At 38.7% G+C, this 13,288-nt stretch overlaps 1 protein-coding gene across 3 annotated transcripts; it reads right to left on the reverse strand.

Annotated features, from left to right (window-relative positions):
• Positions 1-1,941: 1,941 nt before the first annotated feature.
• Positions 1,942-13,160, reverse strand: LOC122086198 (protein GRAVITROPIC IN THE LIGHT 1-like). Of its 3 annotated transcripts, XM_042654928.1 has the most exons (3): positions 12,971-13,160; positions 12,557-12,606; positions 1,942-3,490 (listed from the first exon to the last, which is right to left on the reverse strand). In XM_042654928.1, the coding sequence occupies exon 3, from the start codon at positions 3,426-3,428 to the stop codon at positions 2,163-2,165; it is 1,266 nt and encodes a 421-aa protein (XP_042510862.1). In that variant the 5' UTR covers positions 3,429-3,490; positions 12,557-12,606; positions 12,971-13,160; the 3' UTR covers positions 1,942-2,162. The 3 variants fall into 3 exon arrangements, with proteins under 3 accessions (XP_042510862.1, XP_042510864.1, XP_042510863.1); XM_042654930.1 differs by lacking the exons at positions 12,557-12,606; positions 12,971-13,160 and adding an exon at positions 11,572-12,483; XM_042654929.1 differs by lacking the exons at positions 12,557-12,606; positions 12,971-13,160 and adding an exon at positions 8,010-8,085.
• Positions 13,161-13,288: the final 128 nt, after the last annotated feature.

The raw sequence follows: 13,288 nt of genomic DNA on the forward strand, positions 1-13,288 counted from the left end.
AATAAATGCTTTAGGCATAATAGCAATTAAGATATTTATCTTTTAATGGCGTCCATCTCCATCTCCATATGAACCTACTCTCTCATCCCCAAATAGGTCTAATTATTTTAGAAAGATGTCCTAGGTAAGTAAAGTTTTAAAGCTTTAAATTGGGTATGGATCATCTCCATCGATGTTGATTTGATTCTGAGTTGAATTTGCTGGAAATAAGTTGAGACTTGATTGGAATTTTTTTTTTTTTTTTTTTTGCTAACGATAGGTATCGAGGCCTTCAGCTTGACTAGTCCCACGGGCTCATATTGACCTCACAACCGCATGGACTGGGTCATACCAGGGTTGAATGAGCCAGACTCGATATAACCCTAAATCAAGTTTAATCTGAATCAGCCCCAATCGATGTCAAGTTAAGTCTGGTGATTCAATCAATTCTGATCGAGTTTTGAAACGATGCACGTAAGTCAGCATTGTATATGATCACTTGGATTCCTCTGCTATGTTAATTTGATGAGGGTAAAAAAAAAAAAAGTTTTAAAACTTGGAACTGGTTATAAGATGAGATTGGATCGGATCTTCTACACGTATGTTCACCTAAACGACATGTGAGGATTCAACACTTATCTCACTTCTTGACATTTAAAAGATGAAAAAGGTTCAACACGTACATCTAGATGAACATACATGCAGAGGATCTATTCTCGTACAAGATCAGTGTCCATCAATACCAATTCCATTTTGAATTAAATCAGCATAGAATCACTTGTAAGAACTCTTTCTTTGAAAGAAATGAGAAGGTTTGATTAGAGAGAGAAACTCAGATCAAGTACTGGGGCAAAGAGAAGAGTCCGGATCAAGTCTTCGTACAATGTTTGATCTCCATATGGAATCCACTCAATATGAAAATCTATTGTAAAAAGAAAGAAAACAAGTGGATTCTATATGTGGATTAAGCACCGTAAGATAACCATTCTCGTACAAGGATCTGATCCAAACTCCAAAGAGAAGGGGGTCGCAAGGTGGATTTGAATCCTTTCCAGCCCAACACATAGGGTCACACAGTCTCAAGTGATCAGCACACAATGCATACATGTGAAAGGTTGGAGAACCGTTGAAGCGGGAGTTGTTGGTGAGGATCCCTATCCTCACAAGTTTGCATCAGGACGGGTTTACCGTTGCCATTGGGTTGGATTGGGACTTTTCCTGCAGGTGTTAGGATTTACAGTTTCCAACAACGAAAATTTAGAGACTTGAATGACAACAGCACTAGGTACATCTCTAGGAATGATCAATTCCGAGACAACTATCAATGCAGCACCTTGATAGTAGGGTAAGAGACGAGTTGCAGTGAACCGACCAGGAGAACGGAACATCTGCATGACTTCTTTCTGGCATCTAGGTGCTTGTAGGAAAAAGAAAGGGGGAGGGGAAGAGAGAGAGACCGGGTGAAATCTCCATGGTCTCCTCACAGACCGAAACCGCACTTGCAATTTTGATATCACCCGGAGACCACAGATTGCTGGTCTATTTACCAGTGGTGCATCAATAGTGAAGAGAGATGAGGCAGCAGTAAAGGAAGCACTGGTGATGGTGAAGGTAGGATTGATAGTGGTGGGGGGAAAACATTGGAGGCAATGAAGGTGATGAACCATCGTGAGAGGTGGTCCTCACACCTCAAAGGTAGTCCCCAGACTCATGGATGGTGTGAGATGGGGTCGGAGTTTGTGACTATACAATAGGCGGAATGAGGGGGGGGCGGCATTGTGTAAATGACACTAGTGGAGAAGGTGATGGTGGTATTATTAGAGGTGATGACAAGGGAAAAGGGCTTCTATCAAAAAAATAAAAGGCAAGGGAAAAGAGCAGGAAGACAATGATGGCGGAGATAAAAACCTGAATGGAAGTCAATTTATATTTATACATGAGAGACATGGTGGTCCACTGTGATGAAAGTAATACATATATCGTTACACTATTAAGAAAGGGCAGCATCAATGTATACATCAACACTTGATGATAGTGGGAAAACAATTCAAATCCTCTTGAAAAGGATTTAGATAACTGAACATTTCAATTCCATTTGCAAAGATATATTACAAAGTAAAAGCATCTAAACAAGCACACGAATAACATTTCTCATGGAGAATTTGATTTCAGATCCAGGCCAGTCATTCAGCACACTTCATGCCTGAGATGTAAACCTGGGACTGGATTACACTCCCCCCAATCCAAAAACCAGGCATAACCATCAAACCGACCTTGAGAATCTGATTGCTATCATCCAGCACCACATTTTTTACCACACTTTCCATGTAAACATCTGAGAATTCACTTCCACTTCTAACCTGAAAAACCTTGACGTTGGGATCAAAAGCATTTGCTAGCCTATGCAAAAGCCATATAGATTTGGCCAGTTTCAGAAAAGCCTTGTAGAAAGGTGTCCTTGGATGCCCACCACCCATCACGTAGTTCCTCTGATCCAAATTCCCAAAGAAAGAAGCCTCCATCTTTGGATGAACAACCAGTAGGTACTTGCTGCGGCAGAATTTCCCAAAAATAGAATCAGGGTTTTGGCTCAGAATGTCCAAGGGATCCATTGCTCTCAAGGTCAGGAACTGATGGAAGAATCCCTCTTTAGTTACTGTAAGATTATCTGATTTGACCAAGAAGCTCTCATCTTGAAACCCACTGAACATTCTTTGGCATATGTGGCATTCAAAGGCATACTTCTTATGGGCCCTCTTCGCATAAACAACTGCTGTTTCAATGGAGTTGGCTGCTCCATCAAGATCCCATCCTGCAGCTTTCATCATGTTGATCAATGGCTTAGAGAAATCATGGATGGCTCTGTAAGCAGCCTCCACAGCTGAGGAGAAGAGATCTGGAGTCAAGTCCATGGAGAAGAACTCATTATCATCTCCCAAATCTTCAGATTCTTTGGCTGGCAAGCCCCTGAACTTGAGCTTCTTCTCCAGTCTCACCTGTTTCTGCTTTGATTCTTCAATCTGCTGCTGCAACTGAAGAAGCTCAGAATCTTTAATTTGCAGCTGGGACTGGAATTTCTTCACCATTACCTCATAGGTATTCAACAGATTCTGCTGTTCTTGGATTTCAGCAGCTAAACGGGAGTCCTGAGGAGAAATAATATCAGGTTTGGGATTGGTCTCCCTGAACGAGTGTTTGAGTTCAGAGAGGTTCTTGAGTTCCGCAATTACAAGTTTGTCAGCATCTTGGATCTTGTCTGGGTCATAAGGAGTATGGGCTGCTTGGAGCTGGATGTAGGCTGATTTTAAAGAGGAAATGTTCACAAAGATTTTGGATATCAGGGCATCCACAGGTTCCTGACTCTGATTCATGGTTTCTTCAAGGGGTTGAGGATGGACCTTCTGGTTGCTCTCACGGATTTGGGTTTCTCTTGATCCTGTAGGTAGCATAGTTGCTTCCTCTGAAGGTGAAGTTCGGGTTTTCTTCAGAGGGAATGCCAATAAAATTTAACCTGCAAAGCCACAAAGTTGTGAAGGCATCTGTTAGACCAATAAGAGTTCTAAATGAAGCATTAGAATCAAGGATTGTATACCTCCTTTTTTCAAAAAAGCTTGACAACCGACACTGAACTGACAGACCGGCAGAAGGAATATTATTTGAAACCAACCCAACGGCAAAGACCGAACCGCATACCCTACTGAAGGCACCGCTCTTGTTTGGGCTTCCCACCCAGTATGGCTAGCGCTACCTCACCTATTGCTAGATCGCAAGCGACCTTTACTTGTTTCGCTTGTTAAGAGAATTTTCAATAAACTAGCTTGAACACCATTCAATTTTCAGAAGTTGATATTTGGAGCAACTCATTGTTTTTTACTTTTGACAAGGTTTTTTTTTTACTTTTGACTAGTCCCGCAGGCCCATACTGACCCCACAACTGCATGGACCAGGTTATGGGGTTGAATGATAATCATTCAACTTTCACTGAAAGCAGTGAAGAGCACTAAACACCCCCGTGTGAGTGGACCCTAATATGAATAAATAAAGGGGGTGGGGGGAGGCAAGTAGAATGTTTCCAAAACAAAACCTCTACAGCTCCATTCTCCGTAAGGCCTTACCATGTTCATGTATAAAAATATAGGTTATATGTACACACTCTTTAATCTTTATTGTTTAACATTGATAAAAAAAACTTTGCTTTAAATAGAACCACTCCAAGCTAGTAGCTGAATGAGTCAAACATAACTTCTGGGAGAAACAGTTCAGATAGGGATCAGAAGAACCCCATACCCAAACAAAATTATACACCACCCCAAAGCCACCCATATGTGGGCAACTCCTTAAGAAAAATAAAGCAACCTACGAGACGAGTTCAGCAGATGGAAAAAAATATGGATGGCATTCTGAAGATCCAAACTTGGTTTCAGAACCAGTGAAGGACTGAAATCAATAGCAGATGTTACTTAGAAAGGCAAAATTTATTGTTCAGCACAAGCAGATATTTGACCAATATGTCTCAAACTACCTCAGCTAAAAACTACTACATTTTACTAGTCAATTTTTCCTCAAAGACTGATAAGCTTCAATATGAAACTGTTACCTCCAAACCATTTCCTGAATGACACTCTTTGAGAAACCATATTGTGTATTCTTTCCCCTCATAACTCAAGGAGACATGACATAAAAAATCAACAACGTCCAAAACCTTATCCTAACTTAATAGGGTCGGCTACATGGAGATTCCAAGCAAGGACGAGCGCGAGGATCCATTCAAAAAGATTGACGGGTTATGGCTAATTAAAATAAGTGACAGTTGTCACCCTAACACATCACTACAAATCAACCACAGGCTTATAACAGCAGACTATAATAAGATACCGGCTGTCTACCTTACATACCATATAGATTAGTCAAGCCAAAGCGTCCTAAATGCATTACATCCACCACCAAGACAATCCATCACCCAACCTACTTTTATGAAAGGAGAAATGAGATAACGAATTCTTGGCAGCCTCGTTAAGCACGAAAGTAACAACTCGAACACAACTCCACATTCAAAACTATGTAATCAACAGACAACTCCACATTCAAAACTAGATACGCAACACACAACTCTGCATTGAAAACTTGATCAATGAAAACATCCTTGGCAAATGCTTTCGCACTGGTTCGTCTTTCATAAATCCAAGAATTTCACCCCTGACTATGAAATACGAATGCCCCCTGACAGTCCTAGGAAATTACAACCTCCAAAAGAGCGAGTCATACTGCTCAAAGATAAAGTAACAATCGGTAGATCCTGTCGAGAGTCCTAGTAGTCCACGGGTTCCACTAAGGAAAAGTCCAATAAACCATGTTCACCTTAACATTGTAAAGCCAATGTTGATAAGGTAAGACAATAACAATAAAATCATCCAAGAACAGAAATACATATCAATACAAACAAGTTCGGAATTCAAGTGTGACGCAACCAAAATGAAAATAGAAAGGGAGCCGGAGAGAAACTAAAATAAAGTTGTTAATTTGAATACAAGGATAGAAAGTTACAGCAAAATTCATTTCACATTAGATTCACAATAAAAAACTTGCACAGTTGCATGTTTTCTTGTGAATATATAGTCACCTCTTGTGAATGAGAACAGTTTTCTCATGTTAACAAAGATTCCTGAAAGCCCTTGTACTACCAAGAAAATTTCCCATACCCCACCTTTTCTCTCTTCTCTTTACAATGTCGGAGCCATTTTATGTGTTTCTTCCCTCTTAATCCTAATGCCACATTTTTGTTTCACAATCAGAATAAAGGAGAATTTAATGAATTCAATAGCGAAAAATGTTAAGCATGGTCTTATCAAGAGAAAGCTCTCTTGAGGGTCCACCAAGTTGTGCCACATGGTAGGATGATGAAGCAATTCTGACCATTAGATAGGTAAAGGATGGTCTAGATTAGCCATATGCCAAATTTCTGAACCAAATTCAGTCATGTATTTAGCATGCACCTCCTCCATGTGGCATCTCTTGGTGTGCACTCTTTCAGTAGTCATAGATTTGCCACTTGGCTAATTCTGTTCTGGCTGAAACCTGACATGGATCTACCTATCCACAATGTTGATGCCATCTAACATGCCACATGGCTGATATTTTGGGCCAAATCAGATGGGCCTTTCTCAAATAATAATAGCCACCACCGTAACCTTATCCCAAATAACCATTGCCCTAAATTAATTTAAATTTAAAAAAAAAAAAAATCTTGATCTAAACTAATGGATCAAATTATTTCCATATTTTAATTTCAATTTTCTCCTTAAATCCATGGATTATGCAATAACTTCTCCAGAATCTCTGCCAGCCCTGTTGTATATTGACATATATGGTCTTCTGCAGCTCATATGCAAGCCTAGTGATGCGGATCCAAGGTTTGGAAACCCTGTTGAGTCCATTTATGGGCCCACACAAAAGGTAGAAGGTTCAAAACAAAAAGGCAATTTCAAAACAGTGAATTAAGTGAAGTTTACAAGAGGATGCATAGTTGTCATTAAAGAGAATATTAGTGTAAGTTGGTAGGTTAAATGGGTGTTGGGATATGGAGGGAAATAGGATTTATTGTAAGGGGGCAATTTTGGAACCAACACAAAATAAAGGTGAGGGCAAATAAGGAGGGAAGGAGTATTTGTGGAAGTGGGGTGAAATAACTAGAAAAGAAACAAATCGTAAGGGAAAGCCATGATGCAGATTAATTACCAAAATAGGCTTGTTTTATTAGGAATAAGCCTAGGGTTGGGTTCCATACATGTTAGGCCGTTGATCCCATGTGTTTTGAGTGTAATAGACCACTTTTATGGGTCTAAAAGAGGGGCTCAAAGATTGAATACGGGATTACTAGTTAGTTTCCATTTTCATTAGTTTCCTTTTTAGTTGGGCTTGATTTGAGTTATATTTGTTTCTTTAGGAGTCAAGTTATTAATTGAGTCAAGTCATTAGTAGTTAGTTTCCTTTTTCAACTAGTTTTTAATTTCAGTTAATTTCTAATTTCAGTTTTTAGTAACTATTGTATTAGGAGAATATTTAGTTTCCTTTTTGAGGAACCTTCTATTTTGTAATTCCCTCCCCCATTAACATTATAAATAAAGAAGAGGAGGCTCCTAAAGGACTATAATGATTTTGATAAAAAATTAATGACTGTTGCTATTGTCTTCTTCATGAAGAGTTGTCTTGTGTTTGATCAAGGCTGAAGGAATTGGTGTTTGATCCAATTGACTCTTTGCGGCGTGAAGTCCAAGAGATCTCTTCAACTATTCTTTCTTTCTTTTCAAAGTTAATTGCAAGGTTCTTCAAACCAGGTAAGGGATCTGAACTGCTTTTGATTTCTGGTTCTGGAAATCTCAAGTTTCTCTCCTGTTGCCCCTATATTGTTCTGAAGATCCAGCCAGCTGATGGCCCTCCCCTTTTAATTGATTGTTGGGTTTATTAAGAGGGAGGTTTGACCTTAATTTGGGACCAATCAGACCATGGGTTTGTCTGATCTGAGGTGTTAAATACTTCTGGCCGACTGTGTTTCTACCCAGATTTCATATCTGGTTTGACTTACCTGCTCCTGTGGTATTTGTTTCTGATTTTGGCTTATCTAGTACTCTATACATGCTGCTGGTTAGTCTATTTGTTTGGTGTAATCTCTGTTTCGGAAATTCCAAATTCTGGGTTTGAAAATTCTGGTTTACAAGGACTGTTTGACTTACTTCTGGACTGTTGTTTGCTGCCTAATTTTGGGTGATTATTGGTTGTTGTCTGGTTTATAAAATCCTGCAGTCTTGGGTCTGGTTTGGTTGTCAAATCCATTCCTACATTAAGCCATCTTCTTCCTTACGACTCAACAGGAAGACTTGGTTTGATTCTGAACGTATATATCTCTTCCTTAAGAACTGCAATCAAGACCTCTTGAATGCAACACATGGCAGACCAAATCATCGATCCATAAAACAATAAAAAATCACAGAAACTGTTCTGGGCAGAATGAATAGTAACAGCTTGGAACTCGCCTCTGCAGTCCACAACTCCAACCAGATCTGGCGCTCAACTTCGGCCGCCCTAAGGTAGACTGATGATGCCCAAATTCTGAGGACAAAAGGAAGAGGGATTAAGGAGTTCAACCTCATATTTGATATTATCTACTTCTGGAAAACAGAGTATAAAAAACTTAGTAGGAGAAGATGAAAGAAGAATAGGAAGGAGAAAGAGAACAAAGGAAGAAGAAGAGATGCAAGAGGAGGGCTCACACGAGAAAACAAAACCACAAAGGCTTCAACCGACAGTTCAACCCATTCTAACATACCTCTTGCGTAGAACACAAGCTGTATTTAAAGAAGAAATTAAAAACTCCTAACACTAATTTAAAACTGAAATTAAACTTCACTCTACTTGTACCCATAAATTCCTAAATAGATTCTACCACTAATTAGTCTATTAAAATTAAAACAGAAAATTACAAGATAAATCCAACTGATAAGGACCCTAATAAAAATAAATAAACTAAATATCCTACTAAATCCAAAATCCCAATTGGACCTGGTCCATCCCGGTCTAAATTCCCAAAAGGGTCAATCATATGTAGATCGCAGGAAGAAGTCCCAAAACCAATCCAGAATCGTTGTGGGATTCAGCTGCTGTGGGAGACAGCTTGGTCAAATGTGGCCTGGTTCTTGATTGGTCTGGTGGCGCATATAAGAGACCCAAAGACGGCTTGAGTGGAGATACATTAGGAGGCCAGGCTGTGGTTTGCGTAGAGATAATTTAATGGGGTGTGATCCTTGTAGTCAACCCCATTAAGTTGGGATAAGTCTTAGTTTGTTGTTGTATTTTTATAGATTTTCCTTTATTGACTTGCTGATTTGTAGGAAGATCAATTCCAGATTTCATGGGGTTAAGCCAGCTGTATGTGTTAAGTCTGTCTCGAATTATTGACCTGTTTTGAAGAATGACCCGCTCCGACATATTTTGGTGGCAACCCGAATGGAAAGTTTTATGAGATCTGTGATGAAAGCAGCGGTGGTATGGTTTGACTCGATCGACCCGCAACTTGGAGTATATAATGTACTATCGTCGTGTTGAGCAAGTCACTATAATTTGGGGTTTTTCGAGCTTTGGGTTTCAGGGCGAGTTTTCTTCTCTCTTCTACATAGTGAAACATCTTCTTCTTCGCCCAAGGACGTAGCACACCACATTGATGTGTGAACCTCGTTAAATATCTGTGTTGTGCGAATCTTTTGGCCATTTATTTTTGTATTTGTTGGTGTTTGCTATAACAGTATGAAGACTAGACTCTTTTAGTCTTGCTTCAGATTTGTGGGCCCCATGGCCAGCTATATGAAGACTGGACTCTTCTCTTGAAAACCTACCCTGTGATTCCCCATTCTGAAGTACAAAGGGACCCCCTTCGTCCCACAACAACAAGAAGGCGTTGGTTCTCTCAGTTGTTCCATCCTTGGTTTCGGGTATAGCTTGTAGGCAACTCCAAAATTGTTTTGAAAAGCGGTCTTCATCCATGGGTTCCTCTCCATGTTGTGAGTTTGGATTGAAAATTGAGATGGTTTAATGAAGGTATGTACCTAATTCACATCCTACAGAATGATTTGACAATGTTATGTGCTAAACCTAGATTTTTCAAGAATGTGATGTTTTATAGTTTCATAATTTAGAATTGTTTGTTCATATTTTGGGATATCGGAGAAATGACCTCTTGAATTTATTCATGCTAGTTGTCAAAATCATAAAATCTGAATAATGGGGTGATTCATGTTTTTAGTCATAAATTGGTATACTAGATATGCTGAAATCAGAAATTTGAATTGTGTAATGGTTTTATTTTCATGAACTGGCACGTTATGACTGATAGAATCATTTATTGGCACATTGCAGTGATGTAAAGCATAAACCGGTACATTTTATTTCCTAAAATCACTATATGATTGAACTTAGAAAAGCTCAATGAGGGTTTATTTGGACAGGCAAGACGTCAGCATGGAGTATATGGCCAGTGGTATTAGGCCACTGGCCATTACTTTCTATTTTTCTAATTCTGATTCACTTGTCATTTCTGTCCTCCTTGGTTAAAATCTATTCTATTTTTTTTATTGGTTCTAGTTCCCAGTAGTTACACACAAAACACAAACACAAGCAGTGGATCATTACAAGTACAGAGTTTGTGCTTATCTTTCTGTATAAGGCTATACGCCACCAGAAGATAGGTACTATACCAGGTCCCTCTACAAGTAGAGAAGCAATAAAAAAAAAAAAAGAAAGGGAGGGGGGGGAGAACTTACCTCCACAGCCACGGAGAGGAGCTTCTCTGTATGACCCACCCTTTTTAGCTACATGGAATGTCGTATGGGGCCCAAAGTTCTAAATCTTGGTCCAAATTTGAAGTTTCAACAGAAATTTCTAGTTTTGGGCTGGGCCGATACGAAACAAAGGGTTGACTTCAATTTTACTGTTTTGACCAATTTTGACCAGCCCAATTCGACTAGTTTCGACCAGCCCATGACATGTCGAATTTTTCCCCAAATATACCTTGTTTTGATCCATATCTCCCTGCTCAAAACCAACCTCGAGATCGAATTCTTATCCTTGTAAGGGCACAAATTTTGTGATTAGGTAGACCTCAAGGTCCCCAGTTCACATGTGAAATTTCAGCCCAAAGGATCCAAACAGTGTTTTCCAATTGGCAAAATGAAGCACTGAAAAATACAGGATTAAAGAGAGGGTGCATGGACATAAATGGTGAATTTGTGATGCATAAAAAACATGGGAGGGTAAATAATTAAATTTGAGTCTCAAAATTGACAGGTGGCCAAACCAAACCTTGCCCTGTTAATCCAATGGTTAGAGTTGCCACATAGTTCATGCTCTTTTTAACTTCCCACTTTGCATATTTTTAGTACAATATTACTTTTGGGGCTCATGTCATGATACATGCTCATAATCACATAGACAAATGACGAACGTTTCCTTATTGGTTACTTGCATAGTTCAAAACTAGCCAAAAGTTCAGCAAAATTTCACTAATTTCGATGATTTCAACAAGGCGGAGACGAAATAGGAGGTGAATTAAGGGATCCGACCAATTTCAGTCCACTTTGTACTCGTGTATTTGCAAACAGTATTGTATTGTTCGGATTTGGGAGTCTATGTTACATGTACTTTGTACTATTTCATAATTAATTAATCAATACTATGTTTCTTCATTCATGGTGCATAATTTATTCGTTCTACTAGCATTTTCTGTCTTCTAGTACTAAAACAATGTGTAAGATAGATAATATTATACAAGGTATACAATAAAGTTCGACATATACTAGCAACCAAGGGTGCAAATCCAAAACACCACTTTGTATGACCTTTCTTACAATATAAAGGTTTACATATGTTTACATAAGCTAAAATAAGGTTTCACTTTAGTAATGGAGCTTAATTTGTCCATTTGCCCCCGAAACGGCCAACCGAAACTTGGTAGCAAAAAATGCATTGTTTCAGTTGAAATTTCACTTATTTTGGTATAAACCGAAACGAGACTGAAACACGAGTGTTCAAACTATAGTTACTCGCTTGTTCACTTAGAAATTGGAGATAATTGTTATGTATGATGTTTCCAAGCACCCATCCACCAGTGGCCAAATCCATGTTAGTAGAGTCCTCCTAGCCTAAGATTTACTAGTAAGACAAATCTGGCTCTTAGAAACATATCCACTCATGCCCAAACCTGTGTACCAAAGCACAACACCGTCACAGGTAAATGAAACTCTGAACATGGGACTGGCAGAAGTATGGTAAAATGACACCAGGAAATAGGGATGAAAGAAAAGAATAATTTTGGAAGGGAACAGTAGCCGTTTAAGAATTATATGTGTTAACCCTGAGGGAGTGTTTGATGGTTTTCACACTAAACTATCAATCAACTCAGAATGATTACTCTACATTAGCACAGTTAGTGTCTATATAAGGTTAACATTATAGTTAATGTCTATTATACGTGTCTATATGGATGTTCCAGAAAAACCTCTGAAGATTGAAGAAAGCATTAATTTACAGCAGAATGCAATAAAATGAAGTACATCAAGAAAGACTGAAATCAAAATGGCATTACAAGAAACATGTGAAGACGAGCACAAAAAATGATTAGTGCAAAATGAAGTGTTCCTTTTCTAACATGGCCATGATATATTGATATGAAGCCCATAAAAGGTATCCAATGGTCATACAAACTTCTTAAGTAAAAAGTTCTTACAAGGGTCATGAACAGGAAACGTAGATATCTGGTAAAATAATAAATCTTAGCTAATGTTAGTGAGAAGCACCAGAGAAATCATGTGAGAAAATCAAACAAATAGTGTGCATATCAAAGGTTTATACAAAACAATAGTATGGTGAAACAAAAGACCCTTTATCGATCTAAAAGACAAAGGTGTTGTGAAGCAGAGTGCCTTTTTATCGATCTAAACACAATGCCATTTCTACAAGATAAAAATATTCAATCCAATGGAACTTCCTGCAAATACAAGTAAAAACAGTGGCTTGAAAAAGAATCACTTGCCTATATCGCTCGCATGCCAGCAATGATAAATGTCCAGCAAACATAATACCCTAGAACCCCAAACAAAAGAAACAAAATTTAGACTCAAGAGTTTTTACAAACTCTCTCTCTAAACAATTAAACAACAAGATTAACGTAAAACAAATGCATGACAAGGTAAGCTAGCAAATAATTTGATCTCAAATACTTAAGACTTTGAAATCGTTAAGAGTTAATAACTGAAAGAAAGGTAAAACACAGATCATCAGCATCCTCTTCTGCATGCTTTCGAATAAATTTGAGACTAACGTATAATGCGGCCAGGACTCTGAAGTCTGAACATCCTGACCAGATGTTGAGCTTTACACCCCAAAATATCAATCAATAAACAAAAAAAAAAAAAAATGAGCGAAAAGAAAGACAAGAGTTGCTCACCAAAAACCTAGGGTTTCGCTCGAGGAGATGATGTATGTTTTCACTTCTTATACCTCTTTTCAATCCTTGAATCTCCCTAGTCTCGAGGTGAAGATTTCAGAGGTGAGAGTGAGACTGGAGAACACCGATTCTATTACTGAAATGGTTCCGAAACTTCCAAATCCATCAACAAACACAAACAGATGAGAGACACGACTCCAGCTTCACCAAAATAGAAGCTTTTCTTGGGTTAAATACGCGTATGAGTGACCCGGAACCTACGGAAAGCCCACCCAACAAATTTCAGGCCCTACGTTGGGTTCCAGTCCTAGTATTGGT

The sequence above is a fragment of the Macadamia integrifolia genome, chromosome 8, assembly GCF_013358625.1.
Source record: "Macadamia integrifolia cultivar HAES 741 chromosome 8, SCU_Mint_v3, whole genome shotgun sequence".
Classification (NCBI taxonomy): domain Eukaryota; kingdom Viridiplantae; phylum Streptophyta; class Magnoliopsida; order Proteales; family Proteaceae; genus Macadamia; species Macadamia integrifolia.